The following is a 27,151-nucleotide window of genomic DNA, read 5'->3' as shown; positions in this document are numbered from 1 at the left end:
TTGTTATGGTCATACTATTATTTAACATTTAATGCCCCCACTGATTTAGATGGTCTCTGTGGCATCCTAAAGGCTTAGTCCTTACTCTCAAAGAGACCAAATCCTATGGATATGAGATGGATATGACACATGACACACAGACTTACTTTACAATTTCCCCTTTTCTTATCTTAGTTGTAGACTGCAAAACCATAAACATATATAAAATCAAAAGATAATTTAGGTAGGCAAAATAAAACAAAGCAAAAAACTTTCACCTTTTCTAGATCTTGCTGAGATGCCTGCAAAAGAGTTTGCCCAGATGTAATCCATTGTTTGCCTGAATTCGTGTATGAACCTAATCCTTGGTCCAAGAGCCAGTTGCAAACCTGCTCTTTTGTCCATTTGGCAAATGGCATATCCAAGTCACTAATAGGAAAATGAAAATATTTCAAATGTAAAAGTTTCGGATTTATATTTTCACACTAAATATTATTTTTACTGATGACCCAGCATCCTTTGAATCAAGCCCATTTAATAAATGCAGGCAAAGAATAAAATGTGATTCTTTATTTGAGAAAGAAGTGGATCAGTAAAATTAAGAGAACGGCCTTCTAGAGCCACATTTTTTTTCTTTTTTTAATTACAAAACATATGCATGGATAATTTTTCAACACTGACCCTTGCAAAAACCTTTTGTTCCAAATTTTCCCTTCCTTCCCCCCCAGCCCCTCCTCTAGATGGCAGGTATTCCAATACATGTTAAAATATATGTTAAATCCAATATATGTATAAATATTTGTACATTTATCTTGCTGCACAAAAAAAATCAGATCTAAAAAGAAAAAAAAAACCTGAGAAGGAAAACAAAAATGCAAGCAAACAACATCAGAAAGAGTGAAAATGCTACGTTGTGGTCCACACTCAGTTTCCACAATCCCCTGGCTGTAGATGGCTCTCTTCATTACTGAACAATTGAAACTGGTCTAAATCAATTCATTGTTGAAGACAGCCACATCCATCAGAATTGATCATTGTATAGTCTTCTTGTTGCCATGTACAATGATCTGGTTCTGCTCATGTCACTTAGCATCAATTCACATAAGTCTCTGCAGTCCTCTCTGAAATCATCCTATTGATCATTTCTTACAGAGCAATAATATTCCATAATATTCATACACCATAATTTATTCAACCTTCAATTGATGGGCATCCATTCAGTTTTTAGTTTCTAGCCATTATGAAAAGGGCTGCCATAAATATGTTTGTATATGTGGGTCCCTTTCCCTCCTTTAAGATCTCTTTAGGATATAAGCCCAATAGTAACACTGCTGGGTCAAAGGGTATGCACAGTTTGATAACTTTTTGAGCACAGTTCCAAATTTAGAGCCACATTTTCATTTAAATCTGAAGCAATATAGGTTTAAAATGAAAATTTCAGTGTGGCACCTGTCAGATTGGCTAAGATGACAGGAAAAAATCATGATGAATGTTGAAGGGGATGCGGGAAAACTGGGACACTAATGCATTGTTGGTGGAGTTGTGAACGAATCCAACCATTCTGGAGAGCAATCTGGAATTATGCCCAAAAAGTTATCAAATTGTGCATACCCTTTGATCCAGCAGTGTTTCTATTGGGCTTATATCCCAAAGAGATACTAAAGAAGGGAAAGGGACCTGTATGTGCCAAAATGTTTGTAGCAGCCCTGTTTGTAGTGGCTAGAAATTGGAAAATGAATGGATGCCCATCAATTGGAGAATGGCTGGGTAAATTGTGGTATATGAATACTATGGAATATTATTGTTCTGTAAGGAATGACCAGCAGAATGAATACAGAGAGGACTGGCAAGACTTACATGAACTGATGCTAAATGAAATGAGCAGAACCAGGAGGTCAATATACACTTCGACAACGATATTGTATGAGGACATATTTTGATGGAAGTGGATTTCTTTGACAAAGAGACCTAACTGAGTTTCAATTGATAAATGACGGACAGAAGCAGCTACACCCAAAGAAAGAACACTGGGAAACGAATGTGAACTATCTGCATTTTTGTTTTTCTTCCTGGGTTATTTTTACCTTCTGAATCCAATTCTCCCTGTGCAACAAGAGAACTGTTCAGTTCTGCAAACATATATTGTATCTAGGATATACTGCAACATATCCAACATATAAAGGACTGCTTGCCATCTAGGGGAGGGGGTAGAGGGAGGGAGGGGAAAAATCGGAACAGAAACGAGTGCAAGGGATAATGTTGTAAAAAAATTACCCTGGCATGGATTCTGTCAATATAAGGTAATTATTAAATAAAAAATTAAAAAAAAAAAAAAGAAAGAAAATTTCAGTGTGGGCTATTCAGCCAAACACATTGCTTAAAAAAGCAATCAAGCAAATGGCTAGTACTTTTTTTAATCCTTCCCATTTCTTATTTAAGTTTTAACAGGAAGAACAAATTCCCCAGAAGACTGAAATACACCTAAATTCAACTGTGATAACTTTAGCAGAGTTATGTTTTCTCTTCAGAAATTAATCAATGAGAAAAAATTAAATGAGAATATAATAATATGCAATTAAAGGAACATTAAGGGAGAATATTTTAATTCATTAATTTAATATATTTAAACATGCAAAAGGAATTCCTACTTATAAAGTTTAGAGATGACCTTTTTTCTATAGAATATTTCACTCCATAATTTCCAGAAGACATTTATAACAGAAAGAGATTCTCTGCCAAGTACAAGGGTTTAAAAAAAGCAAAGGATACACGCAACAAAGAATACAGGACTTTCTAGTCTCTTATCATTGGCATAAATTTTTGTTTTTATGTTGTGGACAAGGCATGTGCTAATTCCGTCCTCCTTTTGGCAATAAACCCACTAAGCAGCCTAAGACAGAACCCAGAACTATGATGTAAGTATAAGGAAACTATACAGAATTATTTTAGAAATTTAAGAAGTCCTAAAAATCTTTCAATTCTATTTTCACAAGTGTCAGTAGGTATACCATAAAATAAGAGATTCCAATACTTGGGCTATTGATATGGTAGCTTGATCCCTGGACTAACTCATTAATCTAGAAGTTCTTCACAGTATCTTATCATTCTCCAAAGAGAAATAGGTGAAAGATGATGCAAATGAAAATGGACATTTCGCTACCCTTCAGTGAACAGTGTCTTCAAAGGTATTGAAGACATCATTCTCTTATCACCACCACCATCATCATCATCACCCCATTACCACCACCACCACGATCATCATAATCATCACTAACATTTAAATAGCATTATTAGGTTAGGCACGGTGCTAAGCAGTTTACAATTATTATTTTATTTGATCCTTAGAACAACTCTGTAAGTGCTATTTAAAAAAAAAAAATAGCTTTTTATTTTCAAAATACATGCAAATATAGTTTTCGACATTTACCCATGAAAACCTTGTGTTCCAAAATTTTCTCCCTTCTTTTCCTAGACAACAAGTAATGCAATCTCCACCTATATAAGCCTGAATAGGACTGGAAAGCACTGTTTCTACCAGTTTGTTTTGTTTTTCTTACCTGTTAGATAGTCCCAGGTCTCTAGACCAACCAAGACGAGGTCCAGCGGTTGCCCTTGTTCCTCCTCTTTTAAACTCAGGCTCAGACATATCATCTGGATTGAAAGTGGTAGACTGGCTCCTCTTAAGTCTGAATAATTGACAAAACAGATACAACAATGTAAAATGTCTGAAAACCTTGTACCTTATAGATCTTGAGAGGAACATTTTAAATGAAATTATATCTTGTGGCTTCCTCTCTTTTTTCCATATGCCTCAAACTAACCTAAAATGGTACCTTATACCCTGTCCAATCTTAGTTATTAAGTGGTTCATTTATAGCTAGGTTTTTTTTTTAATGAAATAGCAAATATTTGTTTAGTCTCTCCACTATATATAAGACATTCTCTATGCTATTTGTGAGAAATTTAAAAAAAAAATCTGAGTAGTAGAGCCGTTCATGAGGAGTCCTAAATTTTTTTCACTTACTTTCCAAATAACTTCATGATACCCCGGGATTTCTTTTTGGAGTCTGGAGAAGGTGGAGATATCTGGAAGGGACTGATGCACTCTGCATCCTTTCCTAGGGAAGATAAGCCAGCCAGAGCTGGATCCTCAGCAGTTTCCTTTTCTGTTTCAGCTATTCCAAGAACAAAACAAAAAGACTCATTGACTTAAAATTTGTGGAGGAAATTCAATCAACATTATATTATTTAATTTTCGGGAACATACGATCTCTTCTATGGGCATCCTCAAAAGTTGCCACATTGTAGCTACCAAAAGATGAACCAAGAACTTGAGTTCTTATCTGGAGTCAACTATCTGAATAGCAAATTAGCTTAAAAATGAAAATAATTTAGAAACCCTAGATTAAAAGGGTTATAGAGGTGCCATGCCTTTTTTTGGGGGGGGGAAAGGTGGGCGAGTTGGTGAAATATCTAGAACCTATCCACTTTATTCTCTTGAAGATCATCAATGATTTCTTTTAGTTTTCACATCTATGATCTTTTCTAGATTTTTATCATTTCTGCAGCATTTAATTACTATTAAAAATCATTCATGGAGAAACTTCCTGACATTGCATTTTCCCGATCATTCTTTTCTCTTGGACCATCTTGTCTTTTTCTCTTTTGCTTCTTCCTTCTGTCATTCCCCACTGTGGACATTCCCCAAGGTTCAGTTCTGAGTTTCTTTTTGCCTTTCCCCTTCTCTCTACTCTCCTTTAATGAGCTCATTCTTTTCCATGGCACCAACTATCAAATCTGTGATAAGTCCCAAATCTCTACCTATATATAGGACTATTCATCTCAGCACTACCCCATTTTCAATTTCCTCCTACTTGTTTGTACTTCAGTAATCTTCAATGACTCTTCAAAAACAAATGTCCTCTGTATGTGCAAGAATGTTTGTGACAGTCCTCTTTGAAATTGGAAAACTGAGTGGATGCCCATCAATTGGAGAATGGCTGAATAAATTGTGGTATATGAATATTATGGAATATTATCATTTTTTAAGAAATGACCAGCAGGATGAGTTCAGAAAGATCTGATGAAACTGATGCTGAGTGAAATGAGCAGGACCAGGAGATCATTATATACTTCAACAACAATACTATATGATCATCAATTCTGATGGACGTGGCCCTCTTCAACAATGAGATGAACCAAATCAATCCCAATAGAGCAGTAATGAATTGAACCAGCTACACCCAATGAAAGAACTCTGGGAGATGACTATGAACCACTACATAGAATTCCCAATCCCTCTATTTTTGTCTGCCTGCATTTTTGATTTTCTTCACAGGCTTATTGTACACTATTTCAGAGTCCGATTCTTTTTGTACAACAAAATAACTGTATGGATAAATATATATATATATATATATATATATGTGTGTGTGTGTGTGTGTGTGTGTGTGTGTGTGTGTGTGTGTATATATATATATATATATATATATACACATACATACATACATATATATATATATATATATATACATATATATATATATATATATATATATATATATATAGAGAGAGAGAGAGAGAGAGAGAGAGAGAGAGAGAGAGAGAGAGAGAGAGAGACATATTTAACATGTATTGGTCAACCTGCCATCTGGGGGAAGGGATGGGGGGAAAGAGAGGAAAAGTTGGAACAAAAGATTTTCCAATTGTCAATGCTGAAAAATTACCCATGTATGTATCTTATAAATAAAAAGCTATTAAAAAAAAATAAATGTCCCAAACCCTAATTCATTCATCCCCCAAAACAAGCTCTAATTTCTACCCCTGTTAATTATATTGCTATTACACAAAACCTTATTACAAAAAACTTTTCACTCTTCTCTCCCATGGCTCTACTACTTTTTATCAGTCACGATTCTCTCAATGTTAGGTCTGAAATATGTCAAATTTATTTTTTCTATAACATTCCATAATCACTACCCTAGTGCATGGACTTTAGTACTGACTACTCTGATTACTGCAGTAGCTTCTGAAATTGATTTCCTCTTCTTCCCTCCCAACCCCCCCAGTCCCAGAGCTATCAGCTTGATTATGTTACTCCTTTAAACAGCCTGTTTTCCCCTATTCCCTACAAAGTCAAGTCTGAATTCTTTTATTTGACATTCTATTTGACCTACATTGTCAGGTTAATTTTCTAATGGATATACCCTAGCCAAATAAAACTAATTATTATTTTCTGAGCACATCTTCAACTTTCTCATATACTCAACTTTGCTGATACCATGCATATGGTCTGGAATTCTATGTGTCACCATATATTAAGACCCAAATTCAACTTCTACATCTTCCAAACGACCCAAACTCACCTTCTACATCTTCCAGAAGTCAATTTCTTTCAACTAGAAGTAATCAGTCCCTCAATTTCTGTAGCACTCTGTACTTACAATATTTATTCCAGATTGTTTTATAGCATCAACACAACAACATTTACATGTTCTTAGTGTTTATTTTGTTCCAGAACTATATTAAGCACTTTACAATTATCTTACTTGTTCCTTATAACCAACTTGGAAGGTAGATGCTATTATTATGTCCATTTTACAGAAGAAGAAAGTAAAGACAGAGAAATTCAATGACTTGTGTAAGGTTCACACAGCTAGTTAAGTGTCTGAAACTGCATTTTAACTCAACCCTTTCTGACTCCAGACCCAGCAATCTTACCACTGTACCTTCTAGCCAATGAGTCATTTAACTATCTTATTCTATAATGCCAATTATCTTTTTAGAGTAGGAACTATGTTTCTTTCCTTTAGAGTAGGAAGAATGTCTTATCATTCTTTTTGTACTTTCCTCTTTGACTCACATATTAACATCCATTTAATAAATGCATACTGAATATATTGTTTTAAAAATTATGTAAAAAGTCACTTTTCATTTGATTCCAATCTAACACTTAAGGAAAAACTGAATTCTATTATGACTGTTGCAGTTTTTTGGAGAGAGTGCAATTGTATTTGTGATCTTTCACTGGAAGAACTCTCAATCAACAAATTACATGTCTCCTCATGTACGTGTGACTACTTTTTATATCTAGACAATGGCTGAGATATCTATACCAAAAGTTAAAATTATACCAAAAGTCATTTCTTGAATTGTTTTGAAATTGACTTATGAAAGCAAAATTGTTTCTTTGATAAAGGATTAATTTGAAAGGTGACCATCCACATGGGTCTGGGGAAAAGCAGCCCACCCTGATATTTCTTATTGTTTGCATTCCCAATAGTGTTAGATGTCCCAGTGGACACAAATATAATAATTATTGCTACTCCAATGTAATACTTTATATTTTACAAAGGAAAGAAAATATTATCCAGAAAACACATCAATAGCTGTTTGAAGAAAATCAGAGAAATTGCAGAGGTTCCTCTCCTATTGAAGCAAAGTGGTGATGACAATGTTATTATGGATAAGCAGTATGTATCTCTCAGCAAAACCAGAATGTATCTAAAGAAAGGGGCAAAAACATTTGAAAATAGATGGTAAAAGGATCAAGTTAGTTGGGGCCTTCCTCCCTGGCCCCAACACACAAAGCAGTGCTCAGTCTGGCTACTAAAAAATATAGCACAAGATAGGTCATCTGGCTTCTCCTGAGTATATATGTCCCACTTCTACTCTGATCTATACACACAGATGGGAAAGTTTACACATAAAAATGGGGACCTCATAAGAAAAAAACAAAGAAAGGTTTTAGTTCCTTGATTGCAGCTAAACTAGGTAAAGGGGTACCCTTGGAACAGATTTCCTTTGTCTTTCTCAATTATGATACTCCAATGTCATTTTTATTCTTTATTTTTCTTTCTGTTTTGTCTTGCTACTTGAAAGTTTAGGTACCTTTCCTGATTTTCTCTCCTCAGTTTTACTCCTTTCTGTGATCAAAGTATTTATCTTTTGATCTTTTGAGGCTCTCTGAAGTAAGCACAAGTTCTCTTCAAAAATTTCCCAAATGTATGATAATAATTTATCCCCTAAAAGATCTGAGATAAATCTAAAAGTATCAGCTGTGGGATTTTCCAAAGACTTCTCATCAGCTGATAATAATTCTCTAGAAAATCAAACATATATGGAAAAGATCAAAGACCCAGAGGTAAAATGTTTAATAGTTAATAATTTCTCTTCTCACTAAGGATGTTTTTGATGACAATAATGAATGCATAATGATATCTAAGCTACTAAACACTCAAGATGAAGAAAACATGGAGATAAGGTTGGTAATAGCTACTAAATGAACATTACCATCCTACTTTACCACCTTTTGAGAAGAATGGGCTTCTAAGTTATCACAGGTACACTCACAAGAGATCTCATTAGTACAGGTTATAATGGAACAAAGAGTAGGCTTGGAAGCTGTGGGTGAGGATTAAGTAGAAAATTCCTTTTAGTAAAAGATAGGTAGAGATAAAAATTTCAGCAGAAAGAATCTTGTTTTCTGATTACTGCCAGCCTACTTTCTAGCACAGGCCAAAATCAGAAGTTAGCTACATTCAAAAGCACAGCACTGGCACAGGGCTGGCATGCAGAAGTACTATACCTAACGTAGGTGCACTTGCACTTCGGCTACGATCTTCAGATATCCCAACAATGCATAAAATCACACGCAGCACAATGGCAGAGAACACGAGGAATAACAAAATAAAATACAAATCAAAACACTCCTATTGGCAAAATTCATACCATGGAAAGAAAGGTACAATAAATGCATGCCCACTTGTCTCCCCACTCTCCACAGCATGAATGTTATATGAAGATTTTGTTAAGATTTTCAACACGAGATTACTTTATTACTAAAATGGATGTAAAATGGTTCATGATAAAGACAGAAAGTCTTTAAATATGCTTAAAAAGTTTAATCACAAAAAAGGAAGCAGGTTAAAATGCTCATAGACTGTCAAATTCATTACAGCATCTCTCTAGCTATTTTCAAAAAGCATATATTGACAGACTAATGTCCCATTTGTTTTAACTACTCATTTCTACTTTTGGGGATAATAATAAATAATAAAAAGATTATATTGCATTTAAAAACTAACATAACTAAAGAAAAAAAATCTTTAAAATTGCAGGGGAACAGTTAGACACATACCCTAAAGGAGGCTGACATACACACACACACACACACACACACACACACACACACACACACACACACACGTGGATATAGGGACCATACACATATATGTGTGTGACCCAAACATCTGTGGATACAAAAAGAAGACTGGAAAAGGCATTTATTCCCTACATACCCAAATTTGGTACACTTGCTGTCCTCTTGTTGTTTTTAATCTTAAAAAACCCTCGTCCAAAGGAAGATCGTGCTTTTCGAGTGCCAAAGGCATTGTCATCTGCTGACGGGCCAGGTCCTTGGACTTTGGGAGGAAAGCTCCCAAATTTGCTGATTTGCACAGGAGGTACTGTCTAAAGAAGAAAAATTCAAACTCAATAATACAGAATATCAAATATTTTTCTAAGATGTCAAAAATCTAATTCTGAAAACCAAATACGAAAATGTTATTTTCATTGATCCCAGAATATAGGTGGATTATTATTTTTCTTAGAATCTCTGGTTAAAAATGTTTTGGTATACATTTTTTTATTTGGGGAGAAGTGGGATCTAGATCTCTGGTATCCAGTATTCTTCTAATAATGCAAATGTTCTTTGACATGTTATTTGACAGTTGTCTGGGGGCCCTAAAAGTTTAAATGATTTGTGGAGGGTCTTATGGCCAAAAGCTCACCTTCACCCCAGGTCTTCCCAATTATCTGCTGCTCATAACTTCTTTTGGCAACACTATGGTGGAATGTATAGCAACTCATAATCACAAAGTTTTGTCCTTTATTCCAAAGCAAAACTAAAATACAGTAAAATCACTGTAACAAATAATTTCTAAGGCAAGTATGATAGTTTTGTACTTCAAAACCAGATATAATTCCACTTTATTTATTTATAGTCTATAGACATATACTGTTAACTTTTTTTTGTTGAGAAGTGTTTTGGAATAGGATGCTCCAATTTATAGTCTAGCATATGCTGCTTATGAATTACTACTTTTAAAATAATTAAGAATACAGCAAATTATGCTTAAAAATGAAATTATAGGGGCAGGTAGGTGGTGCAGTAGATAGAGCACCAGCCCTGAAGTGAGGAGGACCTGAGTTCAAATCTGGTGTCAGACATTTAACACATCCTAGCTGTGGGACCCTGGGCAAGTCACTTAACCCCAATTGCCTCAGCAAAAAAAAAAAAAAAAAAGAAAAGAAAGAAAGAAAAGAAAAGAAATTATGCTAGCTAGATATTTTTAAGCTTTGTTATATAATTCGGAAGTACTTTAAGACTTACCCAACATTGCTATCCTAAATAACAATACAAATCTATAATAAGGAAAAACATTCTTGTGTGAATATTTTGATTGCACACAGAAAAGGAATTTGTTACATTATATATTATAATGCTTAGCTGGCATAAACATGCCTTTTTTTCCTTTTCATATATCTCATCTCTCTTGCCTTTTGGAGGTACAATGTAGATACTATGTGGGTTTTGTGGTAACAGAAAGAGGTCTTGTACTTTCCTTCTCTTGACATTTACAAATTCCTTTTTAGAATTAACTTCCACTTCAGTGTTATTGGACCCCTAGGTCAACAAAAAATTAGATTAAGAAGTTTCTTTCCTTTCTCCTAGAATACAACAAAGCTCCCAAAGTCATTGGCTTTTTGTAATTCTATCATTAATCATTAATATATCAGTATCATTAATATAAGCTTTTCTGTATATTATAAAAACCAATGGAAAATGGCTTCTCTCCCTTCAGAGGCCTGCTTGTCTCATACAGGCAATTCTATTCTATGGGTTACTTGATGTTTCTTTATGCCATGGATTTTGGCTATAAACAAAATAAGTTTGCTGACTTGTACCTTAAAATGTTAAGAAGTTACTTTTGTTCCCCCATGACTATATTTTACTCTATTTCATTAGGACACTAATACACAATCAAATATTTAAATGTACTCCTATTCAGTAAATTATGCTTCAACATCAACATCAAAATGATTTACCTCTAGCTCACAAAGCCACAGGAATTTCCCTTTCCTCTCCCTTATCATCTGATCTGTGAATTTCCTGCAAACTGAGACACAGAGGGCAAGCAAGCCAGCCTAGCTGACAAAGCACCACAACACAGGCCGGAGCCTGTGTCAAGCATTATCATACTGACTTCTAATTCCCTCAGATCCTATGGATTCAACCCAGGACCATGATCCATGAAACTTCAAGAACAGATATGCTTCCCATATAGGACCCTTAGCTATTACCACAGAAAGCACCCTGAGATTCCCCCTGGAACTCCCAGGTAATAAAATACATCCATAGTTACTGAAGACCCAGAAAAGAACTTTGCCACCAAAGTCCTTGGCACTGTCAAATGGTTCAATATTAGATAGAAAGAGACCCCAAGGACCATGGGACTTTTCTCTCACATACAACTAAAAGTTTCTGCATATATTGTGCATCCCATTAGAACATAAGCTCTTTCAAAACAAGGACAATCTTTTTCTTTATATCTCCTAAATTTAACACAGTGTCTTGCATGTAATAAGCATTTGATAAGTTCTTTAATCATCCATTTGTTTCTTTATTCATTTACCTTTACCTCAGCACTTCTCCTATTCTACAGATAAACATCACTCTGCTATCCTTAAGCTTCTCCTATCCAGCTGCTTACTCTAATTCTTTTCGATTATCCTTCCCTCAAAACTAAAAATAACCTGTTTCACAATCCCCCAGAAAAATAGAGCTCTCTAGGAAAATTGCCATGTTTTATAACCATATAAAAAGCTTTCTTGCAAAACAATTATAAATACTACTGGACCAAGGATTGACAACAGGGACAAATCAGAAATGGAGTAACTCATGATAGGACAATTTAATACACAAAGGATACATAGACTTTGGGAATATCTCTATTGAAGATGGTTATATAAGAGTCCCTGGAGATGGGGGAGAGTGGGATTTGTAAAATCTTCATGAGAAAGCCCAGTAACATGCAATCTAAACATGATGCTATAAGCATGTGTTTGTTTTCCATGATGACATTTAAAATTGTTCAAGTATAAAATTGTCCCCCCACCCTTTCCCTGTTCCCACTTTATTCTGACAAAAGTGTGTATCCTGGCTCTTTCAAGCTTATTGAATGAACTTTTTAAATTATCAGTTATATAAAGCCAATTATACTAAATTTCACCTCTGGAAGCTTCTGAAGAGGCTCCTTTTCCTGTATGGAGAGGAAAACAAATATTAGGAAAAAGCATGCAATTTTCAGCATTCATTGTAGAGCATTCTCTCTGATAAAACTTAATATTCTATACGTCTCTGCTATCTTTCAAGAAAATCCCAGCACAGTTTCTAATGAAGTGCTTGGAAGATATGCTGTAACATTTCCTTTAATGGCTAAGAAAGCCTCTAGAAGATATTAGTTTCAATTTCCCTTCCTTTCAAATAGATGAGTGACTTTCCATATTCATACTTGCTCACACTCTCATTAACTCAGGTACAAGGTAAAGAAATAGCAATACTAAAGCTACCCCTTGTAGCTTTCACTTGTAAAATGTGAAAAATATTCCTCTTTTCAGAGCAATAAGAGAAACCAGTCAGGAACCAACCGTATCAGAAACTTCTTTTTTCAAATTGCCCAGACTACTGGATTTTTGCAGCGTTGAAGATCTAAAAATAACAAAAATAAGATAAATCAATAATAAGTAAGTCTTATACCAATATCTTTCTCTTCTCATATGAAACATCTTGAAAAAAAACCTTAAAACTACATGTGGGCTAAAGAAATATTGAATTTATTGAATATCGAATAGAAATAGGAATTTATTATGTATTTTATGTATTTAATTTAGCTAAAACACCTGAGTTTTTTAAACCATGGGAGGGGGTACCTAAAATGGAAGATAATTTCCGTGAAGGAAGCACCTTCTAGAAATCATTTTTTCATTAGCAACAATGCATATGGAATTATTTTCCCAAAATCCCAAAAAAGAAAAATTATAAAGTAATAAATGATGTCAATTTATAATGTGAAATTAATTTATTGACAGGCAGATGATATTGAGTTGAATGTATTTCCAAATTATGTTACATAGAAAATCACTTCATACATGTATCAATTTGACACCCTGAACTTACTGTATGTAAAAAAGAAAGTACTAGCATTGGCATCAACGACTGAACAAATTGTGGTATATGTGTTCATATACAGAAAGTAACAATGAAATGATTGCAGAGAATCTTGGCTAGTATGAGTTAATGCAGTGAAGTGAGATGAATTAGAACAATTCATACATGAATGACATTGTGAAGAAATTCTGATCAAGTTATGATCAACTGTATATAATGAAGCATGTCATTCACTTTCTGAGAAAGAGGTGATGGGTTCATAGTTCAGGAAAAAAACACCCTATGTTATTCAAAATTAATTTTGCTTGACTATGTCTATTTGTTACAAGGCATTTTTTCCCTCGTTTTTAAAATTAGAAGAGGATTTGGAAGAAGGGATTTAGCAATCACACACACACACACACACACACACACACACACACACACGGGGACCACTGAAACATTTTTTAAAAAATTCACAGAAAATAACAGACAAAAGTTCATAAAGAAGCACTGATGACTAGCACAGTTTTGAAAACAACACTAGCAATTTATTGTATAGTCTTTTTTAAAAAAGCAATAAAAAATAGAAATTCAGTTTCAAGTACAAGATCCTTTTTGTCTTCTGGTATGTATGTTTCTATAACTCCTCATCAGTTTTCTTCTGTTCAGATGGTCAGTAGCATCATGATCATACATGATCACTTATTTCTATCTCCTTTATCTTCACCCATTTATTTTCCTTTATATTTCCATCATTTGATTCTCTGGATTTCCTCACACATTTTCTACAGTAATTCCCACCCCCCTTTCCTTGTTTTGCTTCTTCTTCTTCTTTTTTTTTTTAAAGTTAAATCGTCCTTTAAAAACTATTTACTATAAAAATAAATTTTTTTTCTAGAGAGCAAGAATAACAACTTCAATTAATCTCCATTTGAGTAATAGGATTGGATTTGGGAACCAAAAGACCTTGGATCACATCCCACTTCTACTTAACAGCTTAGTGATTTGAAGCAAAGACTTTGCCTCCCCTAGTTAGAGTTTCCTCATCTCTAAAAATAGGGATAATAATTTGCCTGCCTCAAGAGGCTATTATATCAAATAGTTGTCAGAACTAATTGACTTATCCCAAAGTCATTATCTCCAATGGGCTCTCAAACATCTTTAAATGGATGCCCAATAGTCCTTTTAAACTAATCATGTCCAAAACTGAACTCACTATTTTTCTCCCTTAAACTTTTCTGCCTTCCCTGTTTAGTATAGAAAAGACACCATTCTCCCAGTCCCTCAAAGCTCACAACCTCAGAGTTATCTTCAATTCTTCACTATTTCTCCATAGCTTCCATTTCCAATTTGTTGCTAAGGTTTGTCAATTTCACATTTGTCAATTCACCTCTTGAATATACTCTATTCTCTTCTGACACTGCTTCCCACCCTGGTGCAGTTCCTCATCATCTTATACTTTCCTGCTGGTAAATGTACCTACCTCTAGTCTTTCTTCACTCCAAACCATCTTCTATTCAGTCACCAAAGTGATTTCTTAAAGAGGTCTATTCATGTCACACCTCCAACCCCATTCAACAAATTCCACTGGTTCCCTAGTGCCTCCAGTAACAAATACAAAACGATTTGAACCTAGCTCCATCCTAACTTCCAGTCTTCCTTTATCTTACTCCTCTCCATGTACTCATAGATTAATTAATACTGGCCACTTTGCAGTTCCATAAACAAGACACTCCATATCTTGACTCTGGATGTTTTTTCTGATCATCCCCTATGCCTGGAAGGCTTTCTCTCCTTATATTCCTTAATGCCTTGTTTAGCTTCCTTTACTTCCCAATTAAAATTACACCTTGTACAGAAAGCCTTTCTCAATCTCTCTTAATTCTAGAGTCTTTCCTTTGTTAATTATTTCCTATTTACCCATGTAAAGCATACAGCTTACTTTGTATATGTTTATATGTTGTCTGCCCCCATTAGATTGTGAGATTCCTAAGAACAGGGATCATCTTTTGCCTCTTTTAGTATACCCAGAATTAAGCACAATTACTAGTCTGGCACATAGCAGGAGCTTAATTATTAATTGAAAGAAGATTCCTAAATGGTTGGATTATATTGTTTTATTTAATCAAATCCCCTCACTTTACAGAAAAAATAATTTCAAAAATTATAATACTATAAGTGAGCTATTATTAATAAAACTATGTTGATTAAATAAAGGAATGATTCACTTTAAAAAAATTAATGTTAAAAATTCTAATTGTGATAATTCTCCTAATCACTGATGATACAAATAAGATGAAGAATAATCATAGCTCGAAAAAAGAGCCCCAGTTATTCTAGCCACATTTCTGGCTTTCCACTTTTGCCCAAATATCATTCCTATGTTATTCCTGTAAGAAATATTTTTTGATGTTAGAGGAATATGCCTTTTTATAGTTATTTAAGCAATATCCATGAGGCACATGGGTAGATAATTTGATTTTTGTTGTACATAAAAGGAAATAAACACAAAGAAAAAAAATCACTTGTGATCAATATCATAAAGCTTTTATGTGGCAGAGCTAAGACTATAATCAAAGTCTTCTGTTTGGGTCTGGTGAATTTTCTAATATACAAACCATTTTTCTCTCTTTTGTTGTGGGGGGAGGAGAGGGTCGGAGAGGGCAATTGACTTGCCCAGGGTCACATAACTAATAAGTTTTAAGTGTCTGAGGCTGGATTTGAACTCCAATCCTCTTGACTTCAGGGCCAGTGCTTTATCCACTGGAACACCTAGTTTCAATTACTAAATTATTTTTAAGGGAATAATTTAGTCTGCAAATCAGTTCCCTCAAAGTCCATGAGGTGGGTGACAACTATTCTTATTAAGCATTCAGCATGCAACCAGAAAGCAGAGTGGAGTACTGGCAAAATGCCAGGTCAAAGAACTCTTTCTTTGTGCAAATAGAGATACTCAAGTAGTACTTTATTCAACAATAAGACAAGCCTACTGATTCTATCTTTCAGGAAGTCTCCACTATTTTGGAAACTTTCATCCTCTCCAGATATTATGGTAAAATTAGCACGAGGCTAATTTGCTCTTGGCTCCACCAAGAAAGTCTGATGGGATTAACTACAGAGAAGCATCAGAAACAGAAACAGATAAACAGAGAGGAAGGGGAAATGGGGTTGGGAGAGGGAGATAAGAACAAGAAGGAAACACCAAGTCTGGTTAAGAAGCTAGATTTTATTAAAGAAGGGAAAGGTACCTGTATGTGCAAAAATGTTTTTGGCAGCCCTTTTCGTAGTGGCTAGAAACTGGAAACTGAATGGGTGCCCATCAATTGGAGAATGGCGAAATAAATAGTATATGAATGTTATGGAATATTATTGCTCTGTAAGAAATGACCAGCAGGATGAATACAAAGAGGATTGGAGAGACTTACATGAACTGATGCTAAGTGAAATGAGCAGAACCAGGAGATCATTATACACTTCTACAACAATATTATATGAGGGTCAATTCTGATGGAAGTGGCTATCTTCAACAATGAAAGCGTCTAAATCAGTTCCAATTGATCAGTTATGAACAGAACCAGCTATACTAATCGAAAGAACACTGGGAAATGAGTGTAGACCACAACATAGAATTTACACTCTTTCTGTTGTTGTTTGCTTGCATTTCTGTTTTTCTTCCTAGGTTATTTTTACCTTTCTAAATCCGATTTTTCTTGTGCAACAAGAGGACTTTATAAATATGTACACATATATTGTATTTAAGATAACTTTAGCATGTTTAACATATATCAGACTGCCTACCATCTAGGGAAGGGAGTGGAGGGAAGGAAGGGAAAAGTTGGAACAGAAGTGATTGCAAGGGTCAATGCTGAAAAATTACTCATGCATATGTTCTGTCAATAAAAAGCTACTAAAAAGGGGGGGGGGGAGAAAGAGCTATCTAAAAAAAAAAAAAGAAGAAGAAGCTACATTCTTTGACAGTGTTTAATGTTGCAGACTTAAAAGACTTGAAAGACAAGGGAAACAGCTCCTTTTGGTTCTTTCCTCTAACAAAATAGTTCTGGTTAGCCGGTGGGAACTGGGGAGGACTGCTATACTCTTTTCCTTATAGTGTAATCCCAGAGAAACTGAGCAAGACAGAGGTTAGAGACCAATTTAATAGTTCATTAAATGGAGAGATAAACTGGGGCCAAATGGATCTTGGTCCCAGGGCTGGACGAGATTATCATCTCAAAGAATCCAGCACTAAGTATCAGAGAGCATGCTTTTTTATAGGATAACAAGAACAATGACATAATGGGGGAGATACCTGGATGGAGGGGATAACCCAATGGGAGGAGGCACCTAGGATGGAGGGAGGTACTGGAGAGGTTAATGATATTCTAATGATATCTAAAATGAATAGACCTTTACCCTGTCAAACATTAAAAAGGAATGACTATAACTTAAAGATATAAAACCTTTATCTCATCAACCATTTAAGAGGGAATGATTATAGCCTGGGGTTTTGGGGCAGAGCAACTGAAGTAGACCTTTATCTCATCAAACATTAAGAGGGAAAGGTTATAATCTGAGGCAGAATAACTAAATAGGACAATTAGGGAAACTAGGTCAGGAATTCAAATGGGAACTGTGGCACAACAATAGTTTTTTCTAAACTAATAAAACTAGTACTCAGAAAAAGAAATTTAGAGAAACCCTATAGCAATGTATTTACCATAACTAAGAGATGGGATAAATGTCCATTAGACACATCACTATAGGGTTGCTGACAGAAGAGATTAAAAAAAAGTTAATACATTTTCTATAGCTGAATAAAATATGAATGGGTCACCTTGTTTCCTCCCCCCCATTAATTAATTTTTAATGCATATTGCTTTATGAATCATGTTGGGAGATAAAAATCAGAACATGACAGAGAAAAATGCACAGAAAGCAGAAGTTTACATTAAATCTCCATACTTCTTTTTCTGACTGCAGATGGTATTTTCTATCCAAAATCTATTGGTATTGTTGTGGATAATGGACCACTTTTATGATAAGTGAATTTTGTCTTTAGAAAAAAGGCCTCCCTTTCACAAATTTCAATATAAAAATGCTTTAGATTTTTTACATCATCATTGCTGTTTTCACATTTGTAGAAAATTTTAAATTTAGATTAGAATGAAATCAGATAATAATGGGTTTCAAATGGTTATTTTTATTTTGCAATAAGCAGAAACTATCCTCATATGGCAAATGGAAATGACATAAGAGGACATATTTGCCCCTAATAACAAACTCTGTAAAAAAAATTATTAAAACTGTTTAAGACTTAGCAATTCACTTGATTAAAAAATAATATTCACTGCTCCTCAAGTTCTTAGCTATATTAATGTGGGTCATATTGTTGTGCCACAGTTCCCTTTTAATGTTCTGACCCAGTTGCTCTAATTGTCTTATTTAGTTACTCTGCCTCAGGTTATATAACCTTTCCCTCTTAATGTTTGATGAAATAAAGGTTTAGGCTATAATCATTCCTTCTTAATGTTTGACAGGATAAAAGTCTATCCATTTTCGATATCATTAGAATATCAGTAACCTCTCTAGTACTTCCCTCCATTATATCATCCTCGGTGGCTCGGTTATCCCCATCTAGGTACCTCCCCCATTATGTCATTGTTCTTTTATCCTATAAAAGAGTCTTGCTGTCTGATATTCAGGGCTGGATTCTTTGAGATGATAGTCTTGTTCACCCCTGAGACCAAATATGGATCATTTGGTTCTAGTAAATCTCTCCATTTAATAAACTATTAAATTGTTCTCTAATCTCTGTCTTGCTCAGTTTCTCCGGCATGACAATATCTAACCTGGGGGGAAGGGGAAGAGAAATGCCTCTTTTTTTTGCCTCTAATAAATAGATATAAATTGAAGATATTACTTACAACAGATTATCACACAATGGCACTTCTAAAGCAGCATCAATAATTATTTTTCCATCACTGAAAGGCAAAATAATTTTTAGATTATTAATGAATCATTTGACTTCGGTCACAAATTAGATCCCATAATGGAAGAAATGGATGAAATCTATTATTTGAGTTTTGAAACACTTTGAACGAGATGAAGTGAGATCTCTTAGGACAGTTGTGAAAATAAGTAGGCTTCATCTACTTCAGAGCTGGAGTAGACCTGAAGGTCCTTGAGCATTGATTCAAGGGCATACCCAAGTCCCCTTCCTGCTATCCTCCTATGACATCATTTTCTCCCTACTTCAATCAAATATGGACAACTAATGTTGTGCCACAGTTCCCTTTTGATGTCCTGACCTAGTTTCCCCATTGTCCTATCTGCCTCGGGTTATAACCATTCCCTCTTAATGTTTGACAGGATAAAGGTCTGCTATACCTATTCCCTCTTAATGTTTGATGGGATAAAGGTCTTTATCCATTTTAGACATCAGTAGAATATCAAGAGCTTCTCCAGTATCTCCCATTATGTCATCCTAGGTGCCTCCCCCAATTAGGTCAGACCCATCCAGGTACCTCCCCCATAATGTCATTGTTCTTGTTATCCTTTAAAAAAAGCTTGCTGTCTGATACTTAGGGCTGGATTATTTGAGATGATAGTCTTGTCCAGCCCTGGGACCAAGATCCATTTAGTCCCAGTATATCTCTCTATTTAATAAACTATTAAATTGGTCACTAATCTCTGTCTTGCTCAGTTTCTCTGGCATTTCACTATGTACTTATTGGCCAAGTTCAATTTTTTGGGTAGTTCCCAAGTTTAGAATGTTAAGACCCTCAGCCAATGAGGATGATGATCAGTGGTGGGAGGGATGTTTGCATTGGGGACTATTTAAAGTGTAAAACCTGTCCCAAAAGGTGCTTCCTTCCTTTGATTGCCTGCTCGAAGGGTGAGACCCCCAATTCTCGGGAGAACATACAATAAACTTTTGCTTTGCTCCTAGAGAGCTCTGTAGCTTTTTATTATATTATATTAAATCATTATATCACCATTTTGAGCCACACAACTTTCACCACAGAAAAATAACTTTAGAGATCAAACTAAGTACCAGGAAATATCAATATTTTATTTAACAACAGGGATAAGATTACTGTTTCTATTACCTTTAAGTAGGTCTCTACCATCCTAATTAGATATTTTGATGGGATTAACAAGATTAAATCCTACCAAGGTCTGATGGGGTTAACTACAGAGAAACTACAGTGAAAACCATCAGAATAAACTTGATCTTTGGCAACTCCTAAGAGGCCCCTCCAAGGTTATGTCATTCTTCTTTCCCTCCATCCAAAACATCTAGCATCCAGTCTAGCATTCCTCAACCTCCCAAACATAGAAAGCAAATGAACAGTCACACTGGATAGCTTCCTTCCACAACCTGTTAACAATGTCCAAAGGCTATGTAAAACCCTATACATGTATATGTCTACCTTAATTCTGAGGAGCTGATGGCCATCATGCAAAGAGTGATGCTCATTCAACATTTTATCTTTTAGTCTTGCCTCTGGGTTTTTATTGACCTCTAGTCAAATTGACCAAAGTGGGAGAAATTACTCTCCAGGCGGATCTTATTCCCTAATACTACTGAGCATTATTGTAGAACTGAATTTTAATTACTTTTAATTTTTAAAATCACTTTATTTGGGCACGTTATTAACTAAATAAATAACCTTATATATTTCCCCCATTCTTTAAAAACGAAGCACAGCCTTTGGATGACCACACCACTAGACTTATAACCTAAAATGTATTTTAAAGGTGACATACTTCACGTCAGCTGCAGTCTCTGATTTGAGTGGAGATTTTGACTTTTCAGATGATTCCAATTCTTTGGATATTGATGAAAATGAAGGTACTGAAACTTGCAAAATGCTCATATGAAGCTGTAATATAGTCATAAGAAAAATGCAAATAAAAAATTTAGCAGTCAAAATCAATGAAAAAAATAACTCAAATAAATGGTTAGTCATCAAAATTATATTCTATCTACAGCCAAAGCAGTCACAGAATTTGAGACTTATAGGTGACCTTCATCAATGATCTTATTCAAATCATAGGTAAAAGCAATCTCCAAGATAACATACCTGACAAAAGTTTCTGTTTAAAGACTTCCAAAGAGGGAGATCCCACCATTTCCTACAGTAGGTCACTCCATTTATGGACAGGTCTAATTCTTAGGAAATTTTCCTGACATAAAGTTAAAATCTGCCTCTTTGCAAGTTCTATCCACCGGTTGTGGTCTCTAGGATCACACCAGAAAAATTTTAATTCCTCTAAATATGATAGTCTTTCAAATCCCTGAAAATGGCTATCTTGTTCCCTCTGAATCCTTCTCTAGGCAAAATTAACTGATCTTATATGATGTGGGTTCAAATCACACATATAGTAAGTATTTGGTAACTGCTTGTTTCTGATTTTGATCTCATTTACAGCTTTTTGATTTTGTCTTGTAATCACCTAAGTCATAATTGTTTGTCTCTGAACTTAGTTCAGAGATTCAGCTGGCCTGTAATAATTTTAGAAATCCAGCTCTCTTACTAATCATTGTTATATTCTTGGCCTTAAGGAAATCTGTTTTTCTTGGGAAATATGAGTAAACACCAGGAGTCTGATTTAGTATCTTTATACCACACCAAGCTATTCTTCAAGGATGTCTAGTTTACTCTCCAAAGAAGTCTAACCTAATAGCTTTTGACCTGACATTTGGACTTAATCAATGAACACTACCTACTCATAGGATGGAAGTAGGAGATTGTGCTACTCTCATTCTCATCTTTCAACAAATCATATCACCCCTCATGCCTCAGCTAATTAGCCAGTCATTATTCTCAACCCTATGATGTATCTATACTGTTCTGTTCTTTATTCTAACCTTATAAAAATGAGTTAAGTCTTTGAGCCATTACTCTAGAAACTAAAGCAAAACCCACTCTTATTATGTTTGAGTCCTACTAATAAAATATTATCTTTCACAGAGAAACTTGCCTCAGTTTATCTTTGATGTTTTTATCTTACTCTCAACATTTCCTTTCCTTCCCTTTTCCCTCTGATCTAGCCAAATCAGAAGAGAAAGATCATGAAAATTAATAAACAATTTTTTTTGTTTGACATTTGTAGAAAAGAGATTACAGAATCTTTTTATTACTATACAGAAATAGAAAATATCCCAAATCAGATATGAACTTTTGAATTATGACAGGAACAAAAGTTAAGTTTATAGTGAACTTCATAGTGAAGTTGCTCTGGGTTTACTAAAGAATTTAAAGTTAGTAATTAAGAAAAAAATATTCTTTTAATCTCTCTCTCTCTCTCACACACACACACACACACACACATATTCACTCACTCACTCACTCACAGAGATTGTAGGCTACAAAAGTTTCTAATTTCTTGCACTGATTTTATTCATCACTTATGTGACAGATGCCTTTTGTACTAAGTCCTGGAATGGAAAGAATATTTAACTGCTTTGTCTTCTCTCAGGCAAACTGTATTCAAGGTGATTTATTCTTTAAATCCTTGAAAGTTGTCACAGGAAAAGAAGTGACTGGGAAAATTTGATCACATACTTTCTTTTTAATAAGAACAATTTTCAATTACTCCCAGAAGTCAGAGAGCTCAATAAATGATTTTAGTGAATGTATTTGTTTAGAAAATTGAAGCAATAAATTTATGGATCTAATTGCAATTCTTTAAACACATAAGTATAATTAGAAAGAAAAGGCAAATTTTGATAGGAAACCTGGAAGTTTTCACCTCTGAAAACTCTTAACAAAATCTAATAAGAAATTGTGCAAAATATATTCTCCATGATATAAGGTAGCCAGAATACTAGATAGTGCTAGATAAATATGGAGAAAATATGTAGGTACATAAATATGTATGTATACACACACATATCCATACATGAGGAAATATATAAACATGGTGGGGGGGGAGCATTTTTTAAAGCATTAGCACAATAAAGAGAAAGGCATATAAAAATTTTAAACAAATGTCAGGAAAAGAAAAATTAGAAATAAGGCTAAATGGAAACACATGAATCCTGATTTGAAAGCAGAGAAGAATAATGTCAGTAGTATACCTTAAAAAAAAAAAAAGATAAAATTTCAAGGAAAAATAAAGATACTATTTGTAACAGAATATTACAAGATATTTATATGCTATTAGAGAGTCAGAAAACTGAAAATAGGTGGTGTGTGTGAAGAGGGAAAGAAAAGCTTCTACCTTTTAAAAATTTCTGGGACAAGAGACTCTGAAAAAATAATTCTTCTCCAAGGTATTGAGAAATTTGTAATGGTTTTCAAGTTTAACTTCATAAATATTTGTATTCTGCCATGGATTGAAAAAGAAAGTATGATGGGTATTTTTCCATGTAGATAATTCTGAGATGCATTCAGTTGGACTAATGTTATTGGATTCCTGGCAATAAGTTCTATTTTACCTTTTATATTTTAAATATTTTTAAGATTGTTTTGCATAGATACTATATTTATAAATTTATCCTATTATAATTTCAAATTATAATTATAATATAAAACTGTTATTAAAATTTGGGAATAATCCCTAGAATGTGGTGCTTTAAGAAGTCATATCCTCTTTTAATGCAAAAGCAACATATGTTTAAGAATTAGGAGGCAGAGTATGACAGAAATGTGTCTGGGGGATATGCTGCTACTTCTGGTTAGTGAATGTATAAAAATTATTTTCTAGTACAACAATAGTTATTTTTTGGTAAACAGGAAAAATGTCCTTAAGAGATTAAAAAAAAGATTTGAAGAACAATTAAGTTTCAGCAACTATTAACTAATAATGATCAAAATTGGGATCATAAAGCAAGCCAGTTAATTGTCCCTTACTTAAGTCACAGAATCTTAGTTCCAGACCTGAAAGGTATCTCAAAAGGTTTATTAAGCCTAAATCTCTCATTTTATAAATAACATAACTGTGTCCCAGAGAAGTTGTCACAAGGGTAGAAAGTACCAGAGGTGAGATTTCAATTTTTCTCACTCCAAAGCCAATGCTCTTCCATTAAACCTTAAGCTCTGAAATTTGAAGAAATATTCTAAATAAACCTGCCTTTCGGATAGTAAATCTTGGGAGAGAAGTTGGCTTGTCACCCTCACACACTTAAAACAACTTTCAGAAAAAGAATTAGAAGTGGAAGATAGAAAATCAGGACACAAGAACTGGGCAAAAAAGTAGAAAGAATTTGAAAACCAAATATCATTGTAAAGAGTTGCTGGGAAATAAGCAACAAGAAGGAGCTAATCTGGAGACTTGGACTGTGTTGTGTATGATCCGAGTAAACAGTGCCAGATCTATGTATGCCTCCCTAGCCACTTTTCCCTCTTAGCTGGGCTTGCAGTTCCTTATCTGTTACTGTCAATTTATATCTCAATTGCCTACTATAAAACCTGTTGACTAACTGAAATATTAAGTGTGTCTATGTATTTTATTTTGAACTTACAAAGAGGGAAGTTAAGAGGGAATGTGTTCCTTGTTTTAGAGATATTTTCAGGTTCTAGTAAAAGGTGGATAAGCTGGGTTTGAAAAGTAGGCTACTCTTTTCAGGGAGAAAGGCCATACTTCCATTTTTCTAACTTCCCCCTGCCCTTTCCCAGCAGGCAGCACTATTGAACAAGATGAAATTAGAAAACCCTCTTCCTCTCCCTTTCCCCCTCAGGGGATTTACCTACCTATCAAACCTAACTTGCCAAAAAATAAAAGTAAACTTACATATATAGGTGCTGATCTTACCAGCACATAATTTATTTTTGAGAGTATCCAAATCTAAATTCACAAGCTAGAATTGTAGAGTTTAATGCTTTGTCCCTAATTGCTTCTCAAGAGCAACAGATAAGGAACTGATAAATTTAGGCAGCTAACTAATGAGAAGAGGGAAAGGATCTTACTTCTGTTAAGCTCTTGTGGTTCAGCTCTCTTGGTACCTGTACAAATGTACAGCTCAGCTCTAGTGCCTTCTTCCTCTGTGCCTGACCCTAATTTCTTCTGTTACCTTCAAAACTTCTCTTTCCAAAATTTGGTAAAGGGACTGGTGAGTCAACCCTCCCCTAAATCTCTGTTTCAAGAGAGATTATATAAATTATATTTTGAAAAATAATACTCTTACCTCTTCACACTTCTCAGATTGGCTAAGATGAAAGGAAAAAGATGATGATAAATGTTGGAGGGGATGTGGGAAAATTGGGACACTAATACATTATTGTTGGAGTGAACTGAATCAACCATTCTGGAGAGCAATTTGTTATTATGCCCAAAGGGCAAACTGTGCATATCCTTTTATCCAGCAGTGTCTCTACTGACTCAGTATCACTAAGACATCATAAAAAAGGGGAAAGGACCCACATATGCAAAAATGTTTGTAACAGACCTTTTTGTAGTGGCAAGAAAGTGGAAACTGAGTGGATGCTCATCAGCTGGAGAATGACTGAACAAGCTGTGGCACATGAAGGTAATGGAATATTATTGTTCTATAAAAAACAATAAGCAGGATGATTTCAGAAAAGCCTGGAGACTTATAGGAACAGATGCTAAGTGAAGGGAGTAGAACCATGAGCACATTTTATACAGCAACAAGATTATGTAATGATCAATTGTGACAGTTGTGGCTCTTTTTCAACAATGAGGTGATTTGGGCCAACTCTAATAGACTTGTGATGGAGAGAGCCATCTGCATCCAGAGAGAGGACTATGGGGACTGAACTGCTAAGAAGAACCAAGTCTTTCATAGTTAAATATCACACATTCTTGCTGTTACTGTGTACGATGTATTCTTGTTTGTGCTTGTTTGACTAAGCATCAGTTCCTGTATATCTTTCTAGGCCTTTCTAAAATCATCTTGTTCATCATTTTTTATAGAACGATATTATTCCATTACCTTCATTTACCATAGCTTATTTAGCCATTCCCCAATTAATGGACATCGACTCATTTTCCAATTCTTTGTTACCATAAAAAGAGCTGCAACAAACATTTTTGTACATGTGAGTCCTTTTCCCTCCTTTATGAATTCCTTTGGATATAGACCCAGTATAGGCACTACTATGTAATATTCTCTCTAAAATGTAATATTCTCTGTTGAGGTTTTCTTGAGGTCTCAGGGGTTAAAGTCCAAATCCTTTATTATCTCCTTCCTGGGGCTTGGCAGCTTTCTGGAGAGCCTTTCAGTCTGGCCTTGGTTCCGAGAGCTTGAGCTTCCGCCTGCCTTCTCTGGCTTCTGAATCTCCCTGACTGAATTCTGGCTGAGGCTCCTAGCTTATATATGCTCTCTTATGAAAGGTGTGAATCATAGAACTATAGTAAGTACTAAGTACATGTACTGAACTAGAGAACTGTTAAGCACCAGCTAAATAACCACTGTCTCTATCAATTCTACTGACTTAGCACCTTGTTTCAAGTTCTGGCCCATAACACTACTAGGTCAAAGAGTATGTACAGTTTTAAGCCCTTTGGACATAGTCCCAATTGCTCTCCAGAATGTTGGATCACAACTCCACCAATAATACACTAGTGTCCCAGTTTTCCCATCATCTTAGCCAACCTAAAAGGTATAAGGTAATCCCTGATTACCTTAAGGTAATAGTGTGAATTTGCATTTCTCTAATCAATAGTGATTTAGAGCATTTTTTTATATGACTATAAATGGTTTTAATTTCGTCATCTAAAAATTGTCTGTTCATATCCTTTGACCATTTATCAATTGGGGAATGACTTGTGTTCTTATAAATTTCACATAAGAACTGTATATGTTTAACCCATATTGGATTACTTCCTATTGAGGACAGGGGAAAGGAAAGGAGGAAAATTTAGAACACGAGATTTTGCTGAAAACAATCTTGCATGTCTTTTGAAAAACAAAAAGGTATTATTTTTAAAAAGAGGATTAATTTTTTAAAAAATTAAAAAATAAAGAAATATTTAAAAATAAATAGATAA

The 27,151-nt window shown here is 34.7% G+C and overlaps 1 protein-coding gene across 9 annotated transcripts in view; it reads right to left on the bottom strand.

The window, feature by feature from the left end:
- Positions 1-27,151, bottom strand: part of PPFIBP1 (PPFIA binding protein 1) — a 245,262-nt gene that overhangs the window by 11,304 nt on the left and 206,807 nt on the right. For 6 of the 9 annotated variants that reach the window (XM_051961098.1, XM_051961101.1, XM_051961104.1 and 3 more), the window contains 9 exons: positions 20,960-21,075; positions 19,114-19,170; positions 12,691-12,751; positions 12,273-12,302; positions 9,279-9,450; positions 8,567-8,599; positions 4,004-4,154; positions 3,537-3,665; positions 258-408 (listed from right to left, as the gene is read on the bottom strand). In XM_051961098.1, the coding sequence (XP_051817058.1) occupies positions 258-408; positions 3,537-3,665; positions 4,004-4,154; positions 8,567-8,599; positions 9,279-9,450; positions 12,273-12,302; positions 12,691-12,751; positions 19,114-19,170; positions 20,960-21,075 (900 nt within the window). The remainder of the gene's footprint in view (positions 1-257; positions 409-3,536; positions 3,666-4,003; positions 4,155-8,566; positions 8,600-9,278; positions 9,451-12,272; positions 12,303-12,690; positions 12,752-19,113; positions 19,171-20,959; positions 21,076-27,151) is intronic. The other 3 variants (XM_051961100.1, XM_051961105.1, XM_051961106.1) reach the window with 1 other exon arrangement.

This window comes from Antechinus flavipes, chromosome 5 (genome assembly GCF_016432865.1).
Source record: "Antechinus flavipes isolate AdamAnt ecotype Samford, QLD, Australia chromosome 5, AdamAnt_v2, whole genome shotgun sequence".
NCBI classification, from domain to species: Eukaryota; Metazoa; Chordata; class Mammalia; order Dasyuromorphia; family Dasyuridae; genus Antechinus; species Antechinus flavipes.
Note: the sequence above shows the minus strand (reverse complement) of the source record. Positions and strands in the feature narration are given on the sequence as shown.